The 27,661-nt window shown below is 34.4% G+C and overlaps 2 protein-coding genes across 2 annotated transcripts; one reads left to right on the forward strand and one right to left on the reverse strand.

Moving 5' to 3' along the window:
• Nucleotides 1–4,748: 4,748 nt before the first annotated feature.
• LOC128993562 (arylsulfatase B-like) lies at nt 4,749–19,986 on the forward strand. The gene is made up of 11 exons (XM_054417536.1): nt 4,749–4,871; nt 7,462–7,621; nt 9,453–9,520; nt 10,532–10,684; nt 10,996–11,082; nt 11,764–11,938; nt 14,567–14,733; nt 15,627–15,759; nt 17,015–17,173; nt 18,346–18,520; nt 19,063–19,986. Exons 1-11 carry the CDS (start codon nt 4,788–4,790, stop codon nt 19,367–19,369), a joined length of 1,668 nt encoding a protein of 555 aa, XP_054273511.1. The 5' UTR covers nt 4,749–4,787; the 3' UTR covers nt 19,370–19,986.
• On the reverse strand, nt 19,924–26,641 carry LOC128993563 (integrator complex subunit 12-like). Its single transcript, XM_054417537.1, has 5 exons — nt 26,340–26,641; nt 25,585–25,745; nt 23,974–24,130; nt 22,514–22,622; nt 19,924–21,396 (listed from the first exon to the last, which is right to left on the reverse strand). The coding sequence occupies exons 1-5, from the start codon at nt 26,520–26,522 to the stop codon at nt 21,188–21,190; spliced, it is 819 nt and encodes a 272-aa protein (XP_054273512.1). The 5' UTR covers nt 26,523–26,641; the 3' UTR covers nt 19,924–21,187.
• Nucleotides 26,642–27,661: the final 1,020 nt, after the last annotated feature.

Raw genomic sequence — 27,661 nt, forward strand, 5'->3', positions numbered from 1 at the left:
TCATCAGACTCAATAGGCGAATCGAGTCTGATGATGATTGGAGTGTCCAATCGAAATCGATCACCACTTACCATCTGTTTTGTATATTTACCGTCTTGTGAGTAGCAGTATAAGCGTAAATATATGTTTTAAGAGTTATAAGACGTTTCTTTTATTTACTTTCCGTACTAATAAATTGAATTAAATAATCTTAACAGCTGTTTCAACAAAACAAATTGATTATGTGATGTTCAATAGCATTAAAAAGTTACAAGGTTTACCAACAGGGTGCAGCACTATTAATTGTTTAAATTTATGACAACAGCTAATTAGAACCAAATAACAAAAATCTGTGATACAACATGAGAATTGTCAAAGTAGGATTGTTTACAGTTATTTTTATGTTTTTAATTTAATAAATAATTTTTGATACTGTGCAAATACGGCGTTTTATTTTTTAAGTGCATAATTCATCATTATTGACTTTCTTTTTTCCAAAATGTTTATAAAAATCCATTGTTTTATGATTTATTTCCCCAAAAATAATGTCTGGGAAACGGAGTAGCCAGTTAATACTTAATTACTAAACGTGGACAATCAAAAACTCGAATTTATAACGAACTAGCAGAGCACCCGTCCTTCGTACGGGGTTAGCATAAAGTATAAAATGCTTTTGCAGTTATACTCAAGCTTTGCGTTTGCAATGGGGATAGGACACAGTTTGATAAAATTCGGTTCATAAATTTACGGTATGATATAGTATAACACATCTACCATTGCCATAATGTTCTACCATTGCACCTAAACAATAGAAAAAAATAAATTATCAAACACTCGCACAATATCACAAATTATTCATTAAATTAAAAACTCAAACCTAACTGTAAACAATCCTACTTTTACAGTTCTCATTGTGTATCACAGCTTTTTGTTGCTGCTTAGTTCAAATTAGCTGTTAGTTGTCATATATGCACAAACAAAATAATAATAGTGCTGCACCCTGTTGGGAAACCTTATAACTTTTTAATGCTATTGCATATTATAGAACCAACTTGTAAAGTTGAAACAGCTGACTAAATTCTTTAATTCCCTTTAAATATGAATACTCATAAGGTTAACATGGGGAACTACAGACCCACTGGGGCGGAGCCCGAAAGGATTTTTGAGATAAGAATATGCCTAAATGTTAATAGGGAATGTTAGCTAGCATCATGCCAAATTTCAGCCCAATCCGTCCAGTAGTTTATGCGTGATTGAGCAACACACAAACTTTCAGATTTATAATATTAGAAGGATTGCATAGAGTGGAAAATTTAACAAAATGTTAGCATCCTACAATATGGTTGACATTCTATCACACTCCTAGGGTTTTATTTCGTCCTATAACCTTGACAATATCATCTGCATCAGGCAATTGGTAGTATTTCTCGCTTGTTATTCAGTAGTTGAGTAAGTTGGAATATTTGCCTCTGATCTCGGCGATATTGACTACAGATTGTTTGATATTCGCCACCGACATGTAGTTCCATCTTTAGATTTTATCTCTGTAATCCAAGATTGATCTATGTGTTTACTCAGATCGCCGTTGATGGATTTAAGCTTATAGAGGCCAAACAAGGAATTATTTTCGCATAGAATTCAAACTTGGGAAAAGCAACCGAATGTGGTGTGTGTATTATTTTAGTTAGAGTAGTGCAAGTATCTCTTAAGAAAAGTATGTGTCTCCATATTCGACAGTAAGTGGTTGTTGTACTCATTCAGCTCTTTTTAGCGAATTTCCCTATAGGAAAGTAGCTATTACCGTAGGTCTCATGGTAAGATTTGACCCCGGAACTGATTTACTTTTATCATTTTGATGTCCCTAGAGGCCAAAAACACAATCCGTTCAAATTCATATATATATGTCCGTTAGCACGATAACGGGAGCAAAAATGGCCCAATTTTGATGAAATTTGGTATAAGCGTGTAAACTTACATAATTTATTCGAATGAGTTCGCGAACCAGCATGATTGGAAAATGAGAACGGGGGTTTATGGGGGGTTTTATAGGGTAAAAATGAGTTTTCCCGTTTTTCACCCTAAAAACAAAATTTTGCAATTTCTTTCTAAACAGTTTTGCAGAGCTTAAAAAGAAATAATTTAGTATATTGAAGCTCTGTTGTAAAGGTTACACAGAAAATTAATAAAAGTGTAAGTTTAAAATTTTCATGTTGTACTTATGGAGAAAATTAAAACTGTTGTTGTTTACTTGTTTGTAAATATATGTTGATAAAGTTTGTCAAATTTATTTATTTCATCTTAACTTATGCCATTACAGTTTGGTCAAAAACACTTTTTACCTTCCCCATAGCAGCAAACCTAAGCACTCGTTAAATCTAATATTATTTAAATTGGGAATAAATTTTTCTTATTTATGGAAATATTTTAGTAAAATGTTAATCAGACAAGTTGAAATTCGCTTAGCCTGCAGGTTTGCTGTGGAGGGGGTATTTATTTGCATGGATATTATAACAGAAACTGTATGGATCATAATTATATATCTACATATCTAATTATATATATCTGCAGGAATACCTGCATGAACAAATAGCGTAATTTGCCTGAAAGTAAACATGACTGTATTATTATTTAAATGGATCAGTCAAAAATCATCCAAACCAGCTGTTACGATTATTAGTAGAATATTTGCGCCAGTGACGTCATTTGTTTTTGTTTATGATCGATACCATTTTGGTTCTAATATCCGTGGTTACATCTATTTGGTAGAAAATATGTTGAGTTTTGTTTTTTCCAAAAACTAACCTTGGGTTAGTAACGTTAGGAGCATCGTTTGCATCGTGTGGATTAATAGCTTAAATATTACGTTATAAAAAATAAAGAAGGAAGGGTTTGTCTAAAATAGTACAGGGAGTTTTAACACAACCTAAATTGCAAATACTGAGAAACCAAATCTGTGGAAAACGAAATGTATACTTACTCGCACGAATACTAGAAAAATACCGGTATGGATCATAAACATAAACAAATGACGTTGTTGGCCCGAATCCTATACTAATAGCATTGAACATATGTTTTGGCAGTTCCATTTAAGCAATGTTAAATCATGTTTATTTTCGGGCCAAAAACGTCATTTGTTTATGTTAATGATCCATACCGGTATTTTTCTAGTATTCGTGCTACTCGTTCAGCTGGTGAAATCACCTTGAGGATGAAAAAACCACCTAGGCAACAATGCATATCAGCTGATCGGCAATGAAGTAAAGGAAACATGGTTAGACACTTACGAACATTTGTCCTTAAACAGTATATCTCAGCTCAGTAAATACTTAAAAAATATAAATACCTCAAATAAATGGCATCCAGATAAGTGCACTTTACCCAAGGACGATTATGATCACGAATATTTAAACAGAAAGTGTATGAAACATAAACATAAACAAATAAATAATCTTATGATAACTAGCTGTTACACACGGGCTTCGCCCGTTTGACTTCATAAGTATTAATAAAACTATTGATTGGTTAAGTTAAAGCTGACATAAACAAAACTGAATACAGTAATACAAACAAATATTCACACCTGATTTTAATAAGGTAATAAATCAAAAGAATAACAAAAAATAAATAAAATACAGCTGAGGTATTTTTAACGTTAGGTATACGGGAAGTTCCCTTTAGAATGGAATTACGACCATTTATGAAATAATGGATAGATTTGCGCAAGGTTTCTCGTCATGACGAACATTATACGGTTTATGGGGTTGTGACTTTTAGTTTTATCAAAAGTTCATGGGTACTTTGGGATTCATATATGGACTAGTGTACTTGTTGCTCGAATTCGAGCAATTATTGCGAAGTATTACAAGTTAAAGGCGTTATTTTAAAACGAATAACAGACACAATTTCCGATGACTTTAGAGTCGACTCAAATATTATGGAAATACTCACGATTTAAATAAAAAGTTCGATATAATCAACATTTCTTGTAAATATCTTAAATATTCCATTTCAACCAAGTCAGTAAATGTTTGTAGCACACTTTTTCTTCAATTGCAACTAAAATATTAACAACAATTAAACTGTCCAGTTTCAGCTGATCAGAATGTAAACAAATATGTTCTTCATAAGGATAACATGGGGACTTAAAAGCCACTGGGGTAGAGCCCAAGGGACTTTATCAAAAATGTAAGGTCAGTTTGCAAATCTACACACCTAGACCGCCTACTAGGCCTATATAATAAGTGAGGTTAAATCTTAAAACAAAAAAGCCTTATTGTTTACAAAGTTTCATGTAGCGTATTAATAATATAGATAGATAGACAGATAGATGGATAAGATTATGGTTTTGACATTTTTAAAACATTTCTTTTCCAATAATACGTCGCAGTGTTAACTTTCAGGCTAGTGACGTATTTGTTTATATGATCCAATACTGCGTAGCTGTTCTAATATTCGTGATTATGAAACGCCGTAACTATCGTAGCAAAATTTCACTTCGTAGTGAACATGCACGGACTTAACAGATAAGTTAACTCTCTTATCATCTTCTGCAGAAGCAGGCGACCGTAGTTTTAGATTTCATAACCCTAGCGGGAGTGCAGCAGGCGAAGTAGGCCTATGTCAGTCGAAGCGAAGGTTGCCCGGAAGGTCGATAAGTTTCAGATTTTCCTCCAGAGAATATTCAGTCACGGCGCGGGTGTTGGGAAAAGTGCGCGAAAACTAATAAATTTAAAGACGGAACGTAAAATAAACATATTTCGTGTCAAAATTGTGTATATTTAGACTACTAAACTGTGCTAAGTGAAAACATGTTTCGTGTTCTAACATGTTTCCTCCTCGCTGTCGTATGTGCTGAACCCCCCAACATTGTTATCATCGTTGCTGACGACTTGGTAAATCTATTGTTTGAACATGGTAAAATTGGCATTGGTTAAGGCTTCGGAAATCTATTTACAAAATTAGCTGTATGTACATATTGTTTGTTTAAATATTTAAATAGGACGTTGGACTTCTCATCCTATTTTCCAAACGTTTCAATGTTTATTATTATAATATACCTGCTGGTGCTGGTATTTATTTTGAAAAATTTAAAAAAGCTTTAAATTTTTCTGGATATTATTTTGATGTGCAGTCGTTGGCCAAGGGTTTTCTCTCATTTTGGTTTTATTTTGTTTTACAATTTGTCTTTATTTTTTATATTTTTTTATAGTTACCATATACGAAAAGTTTATACATAGTTATATATAGCTAAAATATTTTTATTGGTTAGAAAATTAAATTAAATTATTGACGTTAGAAAACTGACATAACCTTAAAATTATAGTTACTAAAATTAAGTAAACTAAATTAAATTAAAATATGGAGTAGGTTTAATCTTTCGTAATATAGCCTAACCAGGTTGTTGTCAATCCTTGTATGTCTTAAAACACATTTATTGATTCAAATGTAATCAATTTTATTTAAAGAAATTATTCGTAATAAAAATAATTTATAAGTGGAGTGGCAAAGTAATTTTTAGTGGTATATAATATAGATTAACATAATATGATTAATTACATACTCACATTTTTTGCTGTAACACAGTTAAATTATTTTATATTTTGAATTACAAAAACAGTTTTTTGGAATTTTCTTAAGTATGGTAATAGATTAAAGTGATCTGTATAAATTTTTTTATTAAAGTGGGGTTTGTTGAGTGATTTGCTTGTTTTAATTTACTTTAGAATTGAGTTGTTTTATATAATTTCCCCGGCCAAAATGATTACAGTTTTATTGTTTTGGATGTGTTAGTCTACAAATGTGTTGTGACAAATCTACAATTTGATGGTATAGGTATACCAAAAGTATACAACCATTTAAGTTCGCGCTTTAATTATTTAAATTAAAATAAGGTTTTTCATGAAGAAATAAGCTTAAGAAACCTTAATTCATCATGTCTATTAATTATTAGAATGGGGAAATCGGACGAAGTAGAGCCATTGTGAAATCCGACTAAAAACTGTCCAACTTTTTACATAAATCAGGCCAAGACAATAAATATCCCAGCAATGCTGGTACCCTTGTAATTTCTGGAATTTTCATGTAACTCTACAACCCAAAGCTATTGCAACAGTTTCTCTTCATGGACTTTTCTAAAGTTTACTAATTTAAATGTAACAGTCCATTTTCTTCAGGATATTCATTAAAACTAGACATATTTAGTTTTATACAACTTTTAAGAATGGGAAGTTAACTGTAACTGTACTTTGTTTTTATTTACTGTTGAATGAATGCTAAATAACATTCCATCACTCTGTCAGGATAAGTGGTTTTAGCTATAAAGGGGTTTTCCAAGTTAATTAACACCCTTTCACTACTAATTTATTTTTCCTAGGGTAGAAAAAGAAAACTTAGCTACTAACATATTATTGTGGTATTTTTTTCACTTTTCCACACTACTGGAAAAAAATTATATCTGTAGAAAAATTTGTTTATCATTTTTGGGATCTTAAACTAATACAGGTAATCACATAGATAAATATAACAGTCATTATAAAACAGTAAACAGATCTCACTCATGGGAATTCTCCTTTTATAGGTAAAAATCCTCTCTCTGTCATTTGTGTCATTCACGACAAAAATATTTTTAAATAACCATAGAGAATTTGCAATTCTGTATCTGTGAACTATTGTAATACTGATATTCACCACTAATCATTCTAATTTTCAAAGAGACTAAATCATAGTCATAAATTTGAAAAACTTTGTTGTATTTATCATCCTTATAGACCTGGTGACAATTTAAAGATATTATGTTTGATTGATGTGCTGATCATCTTCCCTATAACAATATATTATTTGTTAATTACTCTGTTTACCTCCTGGTATAACGAAAGTAAAGCGTTGACTGTAATATACATTCACTCTAGTATAAGCGAAACATTTAGTTTATATCAATAGACTCACGGATATGAAATACACATAAAATATCTTTAAAATTACAATAAATAGAATTACATGTCTGATTGGAGTATCCAAAGTCAACATTTAATCTGTTACAGCTCACTTTCACAGTATCCTTGCATATGAAAACTAATGGCTGCTAAATCTATACTATATATCAACCTGAAATAGATATTTTGGGTTCTGCTGTTGTTTATCTAAGGCAGAGGTATTTTAAAATTTTTTTTTTTTTTTTTTTTTTTTTGTAAGGAATCGGTCCAAACTCTGTTCTTGCTGCTATCTAAAACATAGACTTTGTAAGATTACGTCATTAATTGATAGCCCAATGAAGTGGCATCTGGATCTGGTAACGATATCGTCTGGAATCGAACCAGCGATCTTCAGATTTGAAGGCACGAGCTACTATTTTCTTATGTAAGCTATAGCTATCTCCAAAAAGAAAATAAAATCCGCCACCCACTTAGTTTTATTCTAATTTAACAATAATGAGTTCAATTTTTTAAGAGAAGCGACAATTCTTTTAGTCAGTATATTGTGTAGGGGTGGAACGACGTGAGTTTTCACGGCTCCAGTCAGATTCCGACTCCGAACATTGATGCTCTCGCTTACGATGGTTTGATTCTCAATCGTCACTACGCTCAGCCATCCTGTTCTCCTTCTAGAGCCGCCCTACTCTCCGGTAGATACCCGGCGTACACAGGTACTACATCTTCTTGATCTATACGTTTGAGATGTGTTAACTTTTAACTACTTTACAAATTTTAGTATAGGGGCACCTACACAGATTGGGCATTTTAATAGCGTTCAAAACATGTTTGCGAGGCAAAACCAATAATGCAATACTTTACCTTTTAAATATTACTTCGTAGCTAAAATATGTTTAATTAAAAATGAACATCTTCATATAAAATAATATATGACGAGCTGTTTGACCCGTCCTACGTACGGGAATCGAGTAGTCCATTAAAACTGTATATGATTCAGAACAGCTAGTTTACAACTTGGTGGCCGATTCACACACACTGGCTTTGAAAACAGTAGCTACTTACCACCTTCCACTGCATAGGCCTACTATCACTTACCGTACCTTATTTTACCACCTTGGCCACTGAAACCTCTAAAATGATCCTGGCCTCCCGTTCTCTTCTATCCCCTGCCATTTCTAAGGAAGATACCAGTCTGAAGACGTCATTCATTACTTGGTCTTCCAAGTGGTCGTCTACCTTGTAGTACTCCTTGGAATACACTTTTAAAAGTTATCTTCTCTCCGCCATGCAAAGCCTGCCCAGCCCATTCGAGATCTAAGCCTTTTGGAATGTCCCTTTATCAAGTTTCTGAATCATACAGTACTACTGGGATAGTTATGATATGGTATGAATCGATTTTGGTTTCTACTGACACCCTACAGCTTACTGCGGTCAGTTTTCTGGAGACCTACTACACCGGTTGATATTTTCATTACGAATAAAATGTGTACTGTATGCAATCATACTTACAGTATATTCAAACATCTAGAAAAAGATGTATCAACACATAATATCTTAAAGGATTAAGCACTCATACTTCGATGGATTGCATTTATGACAAAACTTGATTATACGTTTAAAATGTTTAGTTCAAAATTACACAATCTCCTGATAACAAAGATCTTTTACGGTAGGTAATAAACTGCATTTTAAAGTAAAATAGTGTGTAGGCAAACTCTGGATCAATATTTTTGTATACAAACAACTTGTAACATAATCATTTCAATGACAGTTAGAAACCAGCTGTTAGCTAAACCACCACTTAAACGACTTTAACTCGTCCGTCGGCTGCTAGACTTTTTGAAAATTAAAACTTAATTTCTAAAAAACTGGGACCCTAAACTAAAATTATGGCTTCGACATTCCCTAGTTCTCAAAATTATCTTTCTTTCAACACAAAAATCATGAAAATCCGTCAAGTGGTTGATTCAGAATCGTGAAATAAAAAAACCATGTTTTGTTTTAATATTATAGATTGTTTTGGACAGTTACAAGGGATGAATACAACTACTAATTTACAGTATTTACAAATGTTGATTGATGAGCTACACATAAAGAGTGATTTACCTTCCTTAATTAGGTTACAATCATCAATATAAGTAGCCTATTTAAATAAAATCCATTTTCTTAAACTATTTCGTCTCTTGTTTTCAATCTGACTGCGGTTGAAAATTAGACCGAACGTAATCAGCTTACGTTTCAATTCATATTTTAACACTGTTATCAGGAAAGTTGGTTAGAAGAACATCATGGACTTTGGAAAGCACAGTCTAGGAAATAAATCTAAGGCTAGGGGGTGTGAAACCCTAAAGGAACCTTTACGTGCCATTCGTCGATTCGTCCCTGCACTAGATCATAAGCTAGTCAATGACAACTAAATCATAGCAATCGTTTTTGTGGGACAGGAGAAAAAGCGGTTTACAGAGTAAACCTAGTTTATATTGTAATTATGCTTATAGATTTATGACAACCAAACTAATATTTGAAAATCTTTTTGACTTTTAGGAGTACAGATGCCTTTTAAAGCAGGGACAACTTCAGCTTTACCGCTTCATTTTACACTTTTACCCGAGGTAAGAAACTTTAAATCTCAACGTTGAGATTCATATTTCAGCTTATTATAAACATTTTAAACTAACTTGAGATATAAAATATGTTATTTCAAGTAAAAATCCGTAGTTTATCTAGTTTAAGATGATTCCCACAGATAATCCTTAGTAGATTAAGTTTAACTTTTAAAATCACATAACAAAAAATATTTACAAATTTTAAATATATAATATATATATATTAGGGATGGACGAGATTGGATTTTTAGTTCGAGACGAGACGAGACGAGATTTTTTATTTCTCTTAAAATTTCGAGACGAGATCGAGACGGGATTTCCCTTCTCATACACAACGGGAAATACACGTTGAAAATTTTTACCTGATTTTGTAACATTGTTAGATGACTGTTAAATACAAAAATAATGATAATAGGCAAGAATATTTACAATCTTTTATTAAAAAACATCAGCATAACATTTTTTTATTAATCACGCCTAACTTATTAAAAATGCCTGATTAGGAAACATAGTGATATCAGTTAGGATAGAGTTCAACTTATCCCAAAATAAAATGAATCATAAAATAAAAGCAATATTAATTTTTATAAAATAGTTACTTGTTTTGACTTTTTATAGAAATAAAACATTCCTTACACTGCTTACACTTAACAAAACTTCTCAAATGTTATTAAAGTAATATTATTCAAATAAAAAGTAATATTTACATTTAAAGAATTAATTAAATAAGAACGCCTTCGCAAAGGAAACGCAACTACAACACGCTCCTGTATTGCGGGTATTGCATTGACTTTCTGCAGGCGTTTTTAATTTTTTTTTTTTTTTTTTTTTTTTTTTTTAATTCTCGTCTCGATAAAAATCTCGGCCAAAAAGAAATCTCGTCTCGTGTAACGAGATTTAAAATTTCCCGAAAATTTCGAGACTTGACCATCCCTAATATATATAAATAATTTAAAATATTTATGTGAGTGTAGCTCAACAAGAAACGTAAAACTGTGCCTCCTCACTGGGTTCCAGTACTTATCCAGACTGGGGTACCGATCACACCTGGTTGGCAAATGGCATCTGGGGTGCCACAAGACTGAGTACCTTCCCTGTAGTCGCGGGTTCCAATCTCACTTCGGCTTTTGGAACGGCTACCTTGGCTACTTTGACGGCATCCATCTAGACGTAAGTCACTTTTAGTTTATCAATGGCTTAAGTTAAGTGTTCATATTTTAGTTTAATTTTATTGTTACCTCTACCTATAAAAAGTTAACATACCTGGAGTACTGGAAAGAGTTTGTATAACTGAACGATAAGTGCTCACCTGACGATCAAAAGGTCGATGGTTTAATCCTGAAAGAAGTCAAACTTTTTTATAGTTTGGAACTTGTCCCAAATTACCTTTTTACTAATGAATGTGTGAATACAAACATGAAACAAACAAACAAAAATATAGATGTACATGATCAAAATAACAAAACTGTTTTGATTTTCAGGGCGTTGGTGGAATTGACTCTCGTCGGAACAATGCTGGGGCTTGGGAAGAATTTGTGGGTCGCTATGCAACCGATCTTTTTGCAGAGGTACACTGCATTTTGTTTATATAATAACAATGGAAACTTATGTAGCTTACTCCAAATTACCTGACAATTGAGTATATGTCTTATCAATGTACACGTGTTTGCATTACTTATGTCGATAAGTTGTCCCCGCTTCTAATTCTGCAGAACTACTCGGAGTTCATGGTTGTGGTGATTTACAAATAATTCAAATCAGCTGAGCGCCTTTTTCTGACTTGGATAAAACTGTACAATTTGCCTTCTTGATAGTGTAGATAATTGATTGATGATTTGTGTAGACATCTTGTTGATCTATAATTGAGATCAAGAATAGTTGAAGAACATAACCATTATAATAATAATAATTGCTTTAAATCTCACCAGGATGGTGAACGAAGGAGATTTATTGAATCATTGACACCAGATCTGAGGATCCAGAGAGCAAACTATACAATTATTTGATTACTGCATTGAAAATATATTCTTTGTTAATAAATTTACAATTGGCTTAAAGAACAGACTCCCAAAGTATCTTTACATAAAAACTAAAAATTTTAAAATATTAGTTTAAAGTTTAATGCAACTAAGGAATTCATTTTCTGAATATAATCATCCAGCAAACTCAAAACATTTTAGGAACGTTGAAATGTTCGAACCTTTAAAAACTTTTCTTGAATCACAGTACATCTCAACAAATCATTTCAGGAGGCAACATCCATCATCAAGTCCCATGACGTCACAGATGGTCCTTTGTTCTTACAAGTTGCTCTTTCTGCGCCTCACACGGGCAACAAAGGTTCGGAGTTTGAAGTACGAAATTTGGCGGAAAATGAACGTCAACACTACTACATCAAGGATCTTCATCGCAGACTATATGCAGGTACGATTTATTATGTTTAAGGGATTATTGTGGATACTTTCCATTAAGATTTTTTTTTTTACGGCCCCACCAACGTCCATTATGAGCAACGCACTGGGCAGCGTTACTGTCCCCAGTACCTTGCTCATCATGAACGTTGGTGGGGCCGTCTTTAGATGCCCTTACCCACTTTTGTACCATTCCGTCACTCATAAATGTTCTCGCCATACACCTCACTAATCTGTCGATAAATTTCAATGGCTTTCACACCTTTAGCACTTAAAAATCTAATTACAGCGCGCACTTCACAGTCGGCGGCAGTCTCAATTGGCGGCACCATTTTGAATGCTCGATACCGGATGTAAACACGGCCGATTGTTGTCAAATTTCCGGCTAGGGCTTGCCAATAGATGCACATATACAGCGAAAGTGTCCAAAATACCAATCGCAGCGCTGGAACAGAGAAGTTTAAAAACGGTACTTACTTAAAAAACATGACTCGTATATATTTATAACAATGAAAATTTTACAAAAAAGATTACAGTACAATCAGAATTTAACAATTAATTTTTACACTAAATTCCATTACGATTAGTCAAAAAGTTTTGACATGATTCGTTTTTTGGGTACAACTTAAAGAATGATACAGAGACAATATTTAATGGTACACTTAAGTGGTGTCTAGCGCTAAAGCTGGTGTCTAGGGCAATGACTCCCTTTTGTTCCCCTCGCCCAAATGTGCCCTACTACAACGCTCACGGTGGAGGAAGACCCTGAGCCTGTGCGAATTTCCTCACAGTGCTCTCCGTTCAGGTTCTTCCTTGCTCGTCACAAGTATATTTCTGCCCCAACATACCAGCTGATAGCGCACGGTTGTCCCATAAGCTTGTATCATAGATAAAACATACTCCCTTAGTACATTTGTCATCCTTATGGAACAGCTGAAGCCAATTTTATTGTTAGTTCTGTACGTCCAACTGTAGAGGTTATGTTTTGTTTAAAATTTTTTTCTTGATATTTCAGTCATTTAAAACATCATTTAACCAAATAAAACTGTATAATCATAAACAATAACTGGTCTTCAAGTCATATAACCAAATAGTAAAGCACAAATCATGAAAATAACCCTAAAATAATAGAAACAAAGTTTTGTCTACACTAGCGATCTGTGTGGACGTACATGAACTAGACACAACAAACAAGCTTCAAAATGTACAATGGGATGAGGAGTCTACTTGTGTTGATTAGTCTATGCTTGTATCCTCTGTACCTTACTTCTCTGTGGGTACGATCATATTTTTGAAGAAATGTAGGGACTAAAAGTAAACATACCAGAAAATAATTTTAATTTTTTGTAGGTAGACGATTTTATTTATCTGTAATATTTGAGCAAAAACATTTTGATTTGGAATATGAGACAGACCCCTTTTGTACATAAAAAAAATTAGCAGTTGTTTCATCTTAAATTCACTGTCAGGAAAATAAAATTGTCCTTGACATTTTCAAGCCACTGCTTGCTATTACCGCACTTTTTTTTTTTTTTTTCCTAGGACGCTAGGCACGAGCCTGGGATTGTTTTTCACATTACTTCAGGCTAGACCTAGGGGTTGCGGCATTATCACTTAGATAAAATCCATTGGTGACTTGGCGGGGATCGAACCCGGGACCTCACGGACCGAAGTCCCGCGCTCTAGCCACTACGCCAGCTCGCTCCCCAAAGATTATAAAAGGATAATCTACTATCTTAAGGCATTCTTATGTTGATAACTCCACTGTCTGGAGATAATGGGAATAATCTTATATCATGATATTTCCTGTTTCAATGGTTGTAAAACTTGACTGTAATGTTTGTGTGAGTTGATCTCTTAACCTTGGATAGGTAACTAAAACTTGGTATTTTCCCATTTTAAATTTCGTAACTTTTTTTAATTGGCCAAATAGCTCAGATCCGGTTTATTAGCTATAAGCTGTATAGTACACCTTAACTAATACTCCTATGATTATATGATCATTAGCACAACTATGTGGTTCATGGGAATTCTATATAAATTTGTAGGCCTATTCATTTTTATTTAACTTCTCATTCTAATCATTAAAGGTAAGCACCATCAATTAAAATTTTTTCAGGTTACAATTTAAAGAAAATTCACGCTAATGAAGTACAGTACATTCATTGGTACCTATTAACAATACGGGATTCATTTTCCAAGAACAAAAATGCACGTCCATGGTAAAAATACAAAAAAAAAAACTATGTCAAACTTTCAAAGGTTTTGGTGACCAAATGAAAGTTATGATTCGTTATCCACATTGTTGTATACACTTTCTTTTACTCGTTTGAAAATACAGCTGAAATTAAAATTTGTATACAATATGTACTTGGACATTAAACGAGAGCTTTAGTACTAATAATACTTCACAAATGCTTGTTCGATTTCTCACAATTCCATTAAACATCTAAATTCTAAACTTAAGATCATAATTTGTAAATTATGTAACCTACCGAGCTTCTCAGGAATGGTACGAAAGACGAGAGATTTAGCATTTATAATACTCCACAAATACTTGTTTGAGGTCTCACAATTCCATTAAACATCAAACGTCTACCTACACTTCAGATCAGTAGTAAAATACCATCATGTTTCTCAGGAATGGTAAGAGGGATGGATGATGCAGTCGGAGCTATAGTCGAGGCTCTGGGTTCGCGTAACATGCTCAACAACTCGATCGTGTTGTTTACCTCCGACAATGGAGCTCCAACTCTCGACCCTCGATGGAACTACTCGAACTACGGCTCAAACTGGCCTCTTAGAGGGGTAAGTTAGGTTAAATAGGTGTATTCCATTTATGTTAAGCAATTTTGTTGTGATAACAGGCTTGTTCAATGGGAGAGAGTCCATGAAGCATAATTATCACTACTTTATTATACCCAAAATAGAACTCTTAACTGTCACTGCATTTCCAACCAAGGGAGGTTTGAGGAAAAAGAATTTCTTGAAGTTTAAAGGTCTAAGGTCCTTCCTGAAGAACTAAAACCTTTTTTGGTTGAAATTGTTGTCACCGACAGTGAAATATATTTTAATGAGGGCGCCATGCTCAAATTGGGTATTTTAATTAGGTTTATAACTTTTTTCCGAGACAAAACGAATAATACAATACCCTTTGGCCTTCAAACATTCAATTGGAGGATCAACTGTTGAATTAGAATTCATATTTAAAACCCCTATAAAGAAATTTGGTCAGCAGCAAGGAAACCAAGAAACAAATCAAATTCCATGGAGGTTAACGCCTTAAAATGATTACCTTTTTAATTACCACTTGTCACTCCACTAGGTCATAAGCTTTTAAACGATATCTCAATCTTAAACATCAGTTAAGTAGGATAGATGAAAAAGATATGTTACTCTGAAATCCCTTAGCGCATTAAGTATAAAAAATATGTACGACCTTCATAGAGAGAAACATAAGCCAAAACCATTTGAAATCATATGGGCTGAAAATTCTCAAAACTTTAAAACAGAGAGCATTTTATTGTTTCCAAAACCAGTAAACCACTAAACTAATTAGTCCTATTGATCACATATCATGAGCACGGCCAAGGTACTTTTCTGGTCGTAAGGTCTAAGATTTGTGTCATAACACATTTGATTATATACATAGATTATGTATATTTTAATTACATAGTCAATGTGTAATCTTTTGCTCTAAGATGAAGCTGTCTTGTCACGAGGGAGGAGTCCGTGTGGCGTCAGTCTTGTGGAGCCCCCTGGTGGCTGGAGGCAGAGTCTCTGATCAGCTGATACACATGGTCGACTGGCTACCCACCTTGTACACAGCAGCTGGTAAACTAACTATAACACATAATACTGTACTATGGAACCATTGAATATTGGATACTGAAGTAGACATCCTATAGTGGATCAGCTGTAGTATTTATTTATTCAAAAGTAGTGTACAGTAGTTAAATAACCCACTTAAAAAGAGTACTGTCAAAAGTCTATGTTTACCGGTTACTATAGAAAAGTAAGGAACAGAGGAAACATGCTTATGGAAAAACATGCGCTTTCAGTTTTGGTATATAGTGCAGGAAATATACTTGAGACAAGCAAGGAAAAGCCTAAGTGGCAAGCACTGTGCGGGAATTCCTATAGCACAGGGTCTCCCTCCACCGTGAGTGTTGTAGTACATGAGGGCGAAGGGTGTGATGATGAATTTTACCCTAGACACCAATGATCAATTATCAATTATTTAAGATGGGGACCCCACTATGTGCGTATTTACCAAAATATGATGAGTGGCGCGATCTTGTAGTCTTGTTAGTGACTAAGGCCGACATACTACAAGACATACATACCACTCAAATGTACCATTGAATGTTTCCTCTGGTTAACACGTTCGCTGCGGCCCCATCAATGGCAGGCGTAGCCCCAGTGCGGAGCAGCGTCGAACGAACCCATTTGGCTTTAAAATATTTCGGTCTGATGAATAGCAAATGATGTGTGGTAATATTCTGCGTTACAACGAGAGTTGACGTAGTTTGCTGAATCATTCACAGCAGTTCTGTCTGGAACTAGCCTGTCCCATTGCATTGCCAATTTGAGGGAGAAAGATGGGACAAGTTGATTTCTGAGCATGCCAGAAGGAGATTTTACGGGGAAATTTAATACCAACCTGCACCACAATAAAGTACCCTATGTCGCACATAAAGACAGAGACATACCCTAAACACAGACATAAAAATACCCGTTCTTCCCGGTGTGCTGCTGCGCAGAAATTTAATGGGATGTAGGCGATGTCGCCACTCACGGATGAGCGTTCAGGGTGGCAGAAAAAAACTAGAGCACTCACCAGTGAGTGGCCCGCAGCTAACTTGTTAATGAGAGTGGCCCTGGTATTGATTTCAGGGTCGGTTGAAGAAAGGGTCTGCTGTAAAAAATAGATATTGTACAAGACCAGTGTTTTCAAATATTGTTAATACTATAAACACCAAATAAGATATCAAACACAATAATATTGTATGGATAAATAATTGTAGAACTTACACAAGTTATTTTTTTATTTCTATCTGAAAAAAAAAAAACACTCTGTTCTGTACAGGAGGAGCAGCTGAAGATCTGGGGGAGATGGATGGTGTGAGTCAATGGGAGACATTAAGAGACGGAAAATCAACGGCCAAACGTACAGAAATACTGGTGGAACTCAACAACGTCAATGGGAATGAGGCACTTATACAGTGGCCTTGGAAAATAGTCAAATGTAAGAAATGTTCCTAAATTCCCTTTTAAATGGGTACATACAAGTAGCAAGTTGGGAAAGCAGGCTTATCGGAATGGGAAAGAATCCATATTGAAACAAGAATCATAAAAATGTAGGCCTAATTGACTTACTTGACTTATTTCCTGTTATTACTCCGAAGAATATAGGGCAGCAACCAGACCTCTCCAGCGTTCTCGGTTGGGAATGATTCTCTTCATCTCCAGCCATGACCTCCCAACCTGCCGCAGATCTTGGTAAACTGTATGCCTCCAAGTTATTTTTGGTTTCCTCCTTTTTCTTTGATCTTGGGGATTCCACTCCAGGACTTTTCTCACTAGCTCGTTCTCTCTCTTTCTTTGCGTATGACAAATCCATTTCCACTTTCTTTCTTTAATTTTTGTTTTGAGTGTAATTTGGTTGGTTCTGACCCTTAACTCTTCATCGGAAATGACCACGCTATCTTATTCCTAAAATTGACCTGAGGCATTTGTTAACAAAGATCTGGATGGCTCAGTCATTTCTACTGGACTCTTTCCAAGTCTCACAGAGGTACAACAGAACTGAGTTGACATTTGTTTCCTAAACAAAAAATTTAAACATTTAAACACAATAATTATTTTTTGTACCAGTAAAGGCTCTTTCCCATTGAGATATGCCTGCTGTTCCAACAATCTTTAAACTACCCCATTGCGCTCTATCCTACATCAGAAGTGTGTTGTCTTCAATTCATAGCCTCAATTGTAAGAAGATCCTATGAAAAGAGAATCTTTTTGCATAAAATCATACACAAAAAGAATTAAATATAGACCGTCAGCTGCGCTGCGGTTACCATAAGTTCTGGCGCACACCACTGGGAGTGCCATGTAGTTACGGCGTAGCGCTACGTAACCATGGTAACCGCAGCACGGCTGACAGTCTATATTTAATTATTTTTATGAAACTAATCTTTTTATTTTCCATATAGGTGGACTCACAACTTAAGATTGGCTCAAACCACCTTCAGATAAAGACAAAATAATAAAGTGAAAATCCAAAAGTGAACATTTTCAACACTTTTATTAAACTTTTTATATTATCAACTTTTGCATTATTTTAAAACATTTTTTTTTTTGTAAGGGAATGGTCCAAACCCTGGTCTTGTTACTAACGTTGACCGTTTTGACTATTTACAGATGCTTCAAGTAATCCTACATTCAACATTCATGCAGGGGAAAGTGGAAAAGGGGCCGAAGTTCCGCCGTACTCTGTTGAAGAGGTTCTTAAAAGTACAGCTGCCAAAGCTATATCTCTACACAAATCTACCAATGAGATCCTAGCCTTGAGATCTTCAGCAACAATAGACACATTGTAAGTCGATGTTTATGCGCTTTTAAATAGGACACCTTAACAAATTTTAAGAACTTAAGAGTAACAAATTTGTTCAGGTTTTGCAGGACAGCAAAAACAAAATGGATTTATAAAGTTGTTCTTGTGCTTACTTTTCCAAGTGAGGTCTTCTAATTTACATTTGTTACTTACTCCCATACTCTCATACTACAGTACCACTGTATGTGTGTACTTCTACAATAGTGCTACTATCCTATTTTGCATAAAGGTTTTTATTTAAGTGCATTTATGTTTTTTTTTGTACTGAACTTATGTTTTGACGCTTATACTGTTTATATTGGGTTTTCCAGCTTCGACTGGGGTTGTGCACACTTTTTGTAATGTTTTAATATTTTCCCACCTGAGGAAAGGGTCAGATTCTATATCGCAAAACGTCATACATTTTTTATATTCGTTAGGAAAAATTTCCACAATTATCTATACATCATTTAGGTAAACCCTCAACCAAACATCAACAGTAAAAAATCTGTAGAAGTTCTCTAATTAACAACAATATTTTCTAGGTGTCCTCTGGTATTGAACCACTCAACGCCACACCCATGTGACCAACACTACTGTCTGTTCAACCTGGAAACCGACCCTTGTGAAACCCTAGATCTGTCTGTAGCTCACTCCGACGTAGCACGTGATCTAGTCAAAGCTCTAGAGGGGTACAGAGAAGGTTTGGTGCTTACCCCTCGTCCCAATAGTGACCCAAGAGCAGACCCTAGACTGTGGGGTAACTACTGGTCTACATGGGCAGACAGCTCGGCCAGCCTACCTCAGACATCGGTCATGCTTTTGGTCACTAGTTACCTGATCTTGAGATAAAACAGTGAAGATAATTGTTACAAGATCATTCTCGGACATTCAACAAGTGTATGAATATTTAAATACTTCCGACACTATTAGGGTGGTTTTATGCATGGTGACACAACAATGGCTGGCAGTCACCAGGCTTCTTGGTTCAATTGAGTTAAATAGGAGCATTTATGTTTAACAGAGAAGGACGGGACGAAGTTACTTAACCCGTGTCCAGTCTACCTACAACCGCTGCCGTGCTGTGTCATGATAGCGCTATCGTGTTATTTCATGTTTAAATGTTTTGTGTTCCGTGTTTTGTTCTATGTTTAAATTATTTGATGTTTTTGAAATAAAGCTTCGACGATGTTGCAGTGCAACGAAACATGTACCGTAAGCTTTGAACAACGTTAGTTGAAATAAGACACAATTTTGGACTACTGACGGAGGTAAGCCTATATAAGTCATAATTCGTAGTTCAGGGGCTATCAGAATGAATAATAAAAAAAGTCTTATAAAAATAATTTAAACTAGTATTTATTTGTGTTTTATATATTTTTACAAAATTGTGAGTTATATATAGTTTTGAAATACATAAAGTAACAACAAACAATAGTTTAATATAGGTAAAATACTAAAATATAACATTAAAAGATATATGATAAATATTTACAGCATCATTATTATAACCTTCAAACGTTATTTGAATTATATGCAGTATAAACTAAACTTCAAATAAGTTCCAAACGGAATGACAAAAGTGACAATCAAACAATAGTATTTTTAAAATTTGGCAAACATTAATTTAAGATTTAAAATATGTAACATTAATAAATTACTAAACTCGGACTTACATACTGGACCAAACATACTCAGGGCATTAAATACACCCCAGTAACATATAAACATGTATTAAAAACGGACACTTAACAAATTTTAAATAACTTAACAAACACATACACAAATATAGATTTGTCATTGATTATTGTGTGGTAATAAATATTTGTGTGAAAAGAGCGCAAAGTACATCATTACCGGTCGAGAACTGTAGATGGCCTCAACTCCGGACACACATTTCGAGAGCGGCAATGACTGTTTGTGCTCATAATACACACAAGATTTTTCCTACCACTATAATTAACTTATAATAACACAGATTAACTTTTTAGATGTATATAAAATGTCATTTAGGTTATTTTTTTATTATATTATTATACAATATAATAACACAGAAAGTTATTTGCTTACCGGTTGTTAACTAACCTACCAGATTTGCGTCTGTGGTTGGTGTAGAAACGACAACTGTGAAACCAGCTGATTAGCAAGAGGCAATGTCAATGAGCAATTTTGCGTACTATTTACAGGTATGGTAATGTGATCATTTCCATGGAGTGGTAGGAAAAAAGTTTTTTGTACGGTATATAAACTTTTGTTTTGAGGTCCCCATTAAGGCCAAAAACACAATCCGCTCAAATTCATACACACACACATATACATAAATATGTGATTGTTACCAAACTCTAGTAAAAATCACCCGATTTAGATTAAATTTGGTACAAAAGTGGAAACCTACATTCAAACAAATTCAAGCAACCAGCATAATCGGACTATGAGAACGGGGTCAAATGGGTTTTCCCATTTTTTACCTTTAAAACATAATCTTTGCAATCAATCTTTTCAATATTATTATATTGAAGCCTTGTAGTACACTAAATACTCACAGAGAAAGTTCAAAACTGTAACTTAAAAATTCCTACGTTATTCTCATGGAGAATAAGTGAACTGTTGTAGATTGCTTGTTTATGGTTATAGTTTCATAAAATATGGCTAGCCCATAATTTGTACGACCTATTTGGGTAGTTTTCTCTTTTCTTGTTTTTTTGCTGCGTTTTTCTTCATTATCTGAAGCCGTTTGTCTGCTGTGATAGTATTAATCTTAGGTACAGGAATTGTGACCTTAGTACTGGATTTGCTGCTGCTTTGATGGCTACTGCTACTTCCACTTTTGCTTGAGTAGGAACCAGAAGAAGACTTTCCAGAGCTGGAACTAGCGAATGCTAAGGAAACCAAAGGTAAAATTAATATAAAACTAACTAGACCTAAAATAGGTAGAAAATATTTTTAAATTATTATAATTTGAAAAAAAGTACTTTTTAGTTGGTTTAAGTGGGTCATAAAGGATTATCTTTTTATATTTGGGATTTTTAAGCAAATGTCCTTTGCATATTTATATTTTCTATTAGTTTAAACATATGAATTATTGACGTTTGTTTCATATTGTAATAAGTAAAACTAAAAACTTAAGTTTGAATAAATGGATATGAACTTTGATATTTGTAGAAACCTTAATATATAGTAGTTTACGCAACGATTGCGTAAAGATAGTGTTAACAACACGAGTAGAAAATTTAAGGTACGAGCCTTAAAAGGCGAGTGCCTTAAAAACTTCTACGAGTGGTGTTAACATTATTTACGCGAGTTGCGTACACTACTTTACCTACGACATTGTTTTAATTACTAAAAATCACTATTTATAATTTCTAAAAGCGGTTATGTTTTCGTTTATAACCTCCCATTGCCACTGACAGTGATGCGATGAAACACACTAATTGCACCAATCAACAATTAAATTGGCCTGAACAGCTGGTTAGTTGAATTTTGAATCATTACAACTTTACTTCTCCTCTCTCAATCCTTGAACCTCATTGGTCCGTTACCCGTGTTGTTATGAGTAAAACTATGCTGTTATGAGATACTTTTCAATTCTAAACACTGTACTGAAACAGCTACTTAAAAAAACGGTCGTAGGTAAAATATTTTTCATATTTCTCCTAAAAACTGTTAAGGTCTATGATAAGGGGGAATCACCATACTTCAAGAACCATTTTTCACAATATTCTTGTACAAACAAAAATCATTACTGTTCATTTAATTGTTTTTGAATCACTAATTAAACTACAGTTGTTCATTGTAGATTAAACTAGATGCTTATGTCTACCTACCAAATTTTCTGATGGTGGAAATAAAAAATTGTTAACGTCAAAGTGTTTACTGTAACAAGTCACTGAAGATATTTCTCTTAGAAATTGGACTGTATAAGTTGTTTTGATTATTTATCTAATTCAACTATGAGATTTCATACATTATTGAATTATTGTTTTTCTTGGATCTTACCTTTAAAAGATTTACTAGAAGAGGAGGAAGAAGAAGAACTTTTGCTGCTCGCTTTTGGTGGTTTTCCAGACTGACTAACACTGCTGGGTGATCCTTTTGAACTGCTAGCCTGGAATTATATCGAATAAGGCTTTTTGTTCTTGATGACATAAAACTATGGGGATTAATAATTATGCCTTTGAGATATTTGTGCACTAGGGTATTTATGAGATGGGGATAACAATAGTTTTTAGTTATGTCCGTGGTTGTTTTAATCTGTTTATGAGAAGTAGCATTATGAGGGTAGGGAACTGTCAAAAATTAGTTTTCTTTTCTATCTAATGTAAATAATTTATCAAGATCCTCTAAACCTCTAATAACCTCTAATAAGTAATCTGACATATAGCAAGATATTCACAGTGCCGGATTAAAGGTACTCACAGCCCTAGACCAAACCAACCTGAGCAGCCCTTGTCCCTTAGGTGAAAGTTCTCTGCGGTCAAGGGGAAATCGTGAACACCCTACTCTGTGATTACTGGGACTTCATCACCGTTACCCGCAATCATGGCATATTATTAATCATATAAAAATAAAAATTCAATTTTTATTCTAAAATATTTATTTTTTTACAAAACACTGTGACCCGCTCTTGTTTGTGGCTCTGTGGCCTTGTGGTAAATTTGACAATGGATTTGCAAGTCCAAAACAGTTTCTTCAGTCTACCGATGTGAGTGATATTTTGTATCAAACAATAATCAAAAACGTTCCATGATAAGTTCTTCAAACTTATTTAAGTGACCTTACACTTATTGAGAAATTCAATAAAGAGTTCCAATCAGTGGTGTAACAGTACCTACACCGAGAGGAACCACCCGCAGTACATGTAGATGGCGCCCCTCCCCCCGGGCACCAAAATATCACCACTTATTTTGTATTAGTTTATCCCAGCAAAAGCCGTTTGAAACCGGTGATTGCGGCAAAATCCAAAAACTCTCATGGACATTTGTTTATTGTCATGGAAACATTGTTATTGTTTTCAGTGATCGCAGCCAAATCCTGAATATATCCTGCGTTCATGTAGATCATCGTCTCCCACAGTCATGGAAGCTCGTCTCTCGCAATCACGGAAAATCAACACCTTTTTCCTTAATAGTCCCAAAACCTTGGACATCTTCTTTTCTTTGGTCTTGTAAACATTATGTTTGTCTACCGCGGCCACGGAAACGACATAATCTTTATTAGAAGATACCTATCATCAACATCTACCACGGTCACCTTTTTCCGCTGAGCGGTGATAGTCGGACCTCGGTGCCCCCCCCCCCCCCCCCGGACTGTGGGGGTGTTATTTACACCAATACTTCCAAAATGATATTTTAGTTTATCTTACTAACCAACATTGATTCAAACAAATAAATGGCTTACCACTTTCTTTTTAGTTTATCTCACTAACCAACATTAATTCGAACAAATAAATGGCTTACCACTTTGTTCATAGTCTTGGTGCAGGTTGCGCAATACCAAACAAACCTAGGATCGTTGACATCTTGAGTGATGGCAGGTTTGTGGCACTCCTGGTGGTAGAGAGAATGGCACTCAACACATTCCACCAGGTTGTTGTTGGCACCCACGGCCATCTCGCTGTAACCAACACTCGCTTTAATGGAAATTAACGGTATCAGCAAACTGAGATGCTTTCTTTAATTACAGTAGACTCCCTCTTATCCGGACTCCTTGGGACCAAGGCTAGTCCGGATAACGGGTTTTCCGGTTAAGCTGACGTCCCAAAAACTCATTAAAACAGACCGTTTACAGTGTTATTCGACTTAAATTTAGGGGAGCATTGTATTTAGACATGTAATCACTGGTCTCAAATCTTTCCCACGAGAACAGTCGTTTCAGTACCGCCCACTTCCTGCTGATTTAGTCCGGTTAAACCAATGCCCTGATAAAAATTGTCAAGTTAAAGAGATGTAATTACCGTGGAGTATAGTCCAGTTAAACCGATGTCCGATTATAAGGTGTCCGGATAAGAGGGAGTCTACTGTAGCTTAATATTACAATTGAACATCCTACTACTATAATGAGCAAAATATTAAAACCATAATAATAGTGGGTGACCGAAGAACATAGCTTATGGGGTTTTATGGGGAAAATTGCAACAACCTTTAAATCAAGATTCTTACAGCATTGGGAATGTACAATTTTGTTCAGGGTTAAAATGAGTTATATACTACCACATTACTGATTGTTACCAGAGTAAGTTAATCCTGGCATCTACTCACGAGTCAGTGATCTGGTAGGCTACGAGCTCTCAGAGCAGGCGACTGATGGGTATTGCAACTGACAATGCGGACAGAAAAAAAACTTGTCATGAACATTTGTGGTTGGGTTAGGTAATTTTAGGTGTTTCCTGCATTATTGATACGCTTTTATTCAACCTACTGGTCATAGCTAACTGTTTTTTATTCCCCCTTCAGGGGAACTAGGTAAAAATTCTTGTGGCCTTTTATTTCTGGTAACATGAATATCAACCAGATCAAGAATATCCTGTTTTCAGATGACCTTAATAATTACATTTACCAAAATACACTATCATTTAATCTAAACTACCCACCTAATGTTTTTCCTACGCAATTTGGTAATTGTAAGGCGTATTTGAGTGGTGGTGCCGTGAGTGTGTTGTGGTTATTTCCAGACTAGGTTGGAGGCTTCAGACTAAGTAATAAGTAGGCCTACAGATGTTTTAGTTTTGGGCTTTTTTTTGTTGTCTATTGTTTTTAGGCAATGTAATCAAATTAATATGAGTCAATGTGTGGAAAAAACTGGGAAGGTTATGTTGGATAGGGTTAGGGTAGACCATAAACATAATTATTCAGGTCATTTGAAAACAAGGGGAGTTCCCTTAATTTTTCAAAAGTAGGATAGTCAAAACACTTAGCGTAGGAAAAGTCCATTTTACCTAAAATAAAAAAGTTATAGGCCTACTTCAACAGTTACTTAAAAAATGCTGAGTGAAAATACATTTTTCTGAAAATATAAATTTAAATAACACAAAAATGATTATATCCTAATTGGCAAATCAATCAACTTACTGACAAACAACACAAGAAAGATCATCATCAAGGATTTCGAGAGCAACTCCGTCATCACTATCAGAGCCCGAAGTCTGAGACTCTTCCAAATCTTCTCTGTATATAGGGGAAACACCAGAGCCTTCTTCTAACTTGATTCTCTTTCCTCTAACCTCATCTACCTGAAAGTGGTAGAACAAAGACGTTAGTAAGATGTAAACTAATAATGATTTTAGTTATATATTGTACAGTAATCTTACGTCTGTAGTAAGAAATACTCACACGTTTAGTACTCTTCTTTATCCAGCCACATAAACCTGTGTACCGGTATTGTAAACATACTTCAACTTACTGTAAACTTAAGTTACGTCTGTTGTAGGGAATACCTACTCACATTTCTTTGCAGTACCCTCCTTTCAACCATAGCCACATAAATAGGTGTTACTGTAAACTTACTTGAAGTGTAAGTTGTTCAAAAAACAATATAAAAGAATAGAAATATTATGACAGTGAAACTCAATCATAAACTAAACATAAGATAGGCTACTTATTTCTTATTCATTCGGTTTCTTCAAGGGTAGGCTGGTGCTATTACTTAATTCATAACATTATTATTGTCAATTGAAACAAGTTGTTTAAAATAAAATGTTGATGTCCTCTTTATGTTATAATGCATTATGACTTGCAAAGATCAGTAGCAATATGGTAATGTTAGGCTTAACATTATAACATCTAAGAAACTGTCTACATTGTACCAATAACTGATATTTACTTACAGTAACAGTCTTTTTATTAAGACCTAGAACTGATAAATTAATCGGTTTTCTGTTTCCATATTTACATTTAATGGTATCTTCTAAAATTATTCTCAATTGCTCAGCAGAATCTTCTTCTGGTGAATGCAACAATTTTAATGATCTAGCTAATATCGCCATATCCATATCTTGAGTCAGTGCCATGATTTTGGATTAATAAAAACTAAAAGAGTCTTTAATTAACAAATAAATATAGCCTATCTAATTCGTGTAATTTCTACATCCAGTTTAAAAGTTTAACACCATTTACCACAACAAACATCACCGTCGAACTTATAGGTTATGTTTGATCTATCCCAACATAATAACAACAACACAAACAAAGAAACAAAACAGAACACAAGCAATTGCCATGGCCATATCGATAAACGCTACATTGACAATACATTAAGCATTGAATATGAAGAATGGAATGGACGTTGAATAATAAATATGCCAAAAGAGTATAACGGTTTACATATAAAATTAAATGTATGACATGTTGTAAAAGATTAAATATACTTCCTCCTTCTAATATTTTCCTATTATTGATATGAAAAAACTCATTGAACAAATTAAAACAGAAAAAAAACTTTATGCTGAAGTGTGACTGGTTGAGATTAAAAACGCTTCCAAATCCCAAATCTCAATCTAGATTCTATATAGTGAACATTTCTTTTCATATATTAAATATATCCATAGAAAAAAACAAGCAATTGAAGCCCCAGGATTTGTTGTGAGAGCTTTACGTTACTGCCTTATCTACTGAAAGTATTAAAGTTGCTCCTTTGGGATATCTAATAATTTTCCATGGTAACATTTCCAATTGAATAATATGCATGATTTTATCCCCTTACCAGAAACCACATTGTCTGCTAATTGAAAGAACTCAATCTAGAACAATTACTATTTTTACTTTTTTAGTCTATTTACTATTACGGTACTATTTACGACGCTCAACCTCTTTTTTTTCAGAAAAACTTCCACTTCTATGTTTTTACTAAACTCGGCACACCTTTATGGCATGTTATGAAGTACTTTTTGGGCATACGCGCCACTTGGTGTACATCCCCAAAATGGGGGATTTTGGGGGAAACTCAAATAGGTATTTCAAATAGTAAGACCCATCGAGCGACCCCTCATTTTGAAGGTCCTGGTAAAAGGAAACCAACAACGTAAACTAGAGGTCTCTATCTAGATCCAGTAATAAATGGCAGCCAATTGAAATTCTCAGAAGTTAAATTTGACTTACAGCTTTCCAAGTCTGGACACCCCCTGTAAATTTTGTAACGCTCACACTAGGA

This window comes from Macrosteles quadrilineatus, unplaced genomic scaffold, assembly GCF_028750875.1.
Source record: "Macrosteles quadrilineatus isolate MER2022 unplaced genomic scaffold, UCM_ALF_1.0 Scaffold_4__1_contigs__length_99947679, whole genome shotgun sequence".
In the NCBI taxonomy this organism is placed as follows: Eukaryota; Metazoa; Arthropoda; class Insecta; order Hemiptera; family Cicadellidae; genus Macrosteles; species Macrosteles quadrilineatus.

Coding starts and splice junctions, on each gene's coding strand:
- LOC128993562 (XM_054417536.1), top strand. CDS start 4,788: ATGTTTCGTGTTCTAACATGTTTCCTCCTCGCTGTCGTATGTGCTGAA. Junction 7,622..9,452: donor TAGATACCCGGCGTACACAG/GTACTACATCTT, acceptor TTTGACTTTTAG/GAGTACAGATGCCTTTTAAA. Junction 9,521..10,531: donor ATTTTACACTTTTACCCGAG/GTAAGAAACTTT, acceptor ACTGGGTTCCAG/TACTTATCCAGACTGGGGTA.
- LOC128993563 (XM_054417537.1), bottom strand. CDS start 26,522: ATGGCACTGACTCAAGATATGGATATGGCGATATTAGCTAGATCATTA. Junction 24,131..25,584: donor CTTTCTTGTGTTGTTTGTCA/GTAAGTTGATTG, acceptor TGTTGGTTACAG/CGAGATGGCCGTGGGTGCCA. Junction 21,397..22,513: donor TTCTAGTAAATCTTTTAAAG/GTAAGATCCAAG, acceptor TGGTTTCCTTAG/CATTCGCTAGTTCCAGCTCT.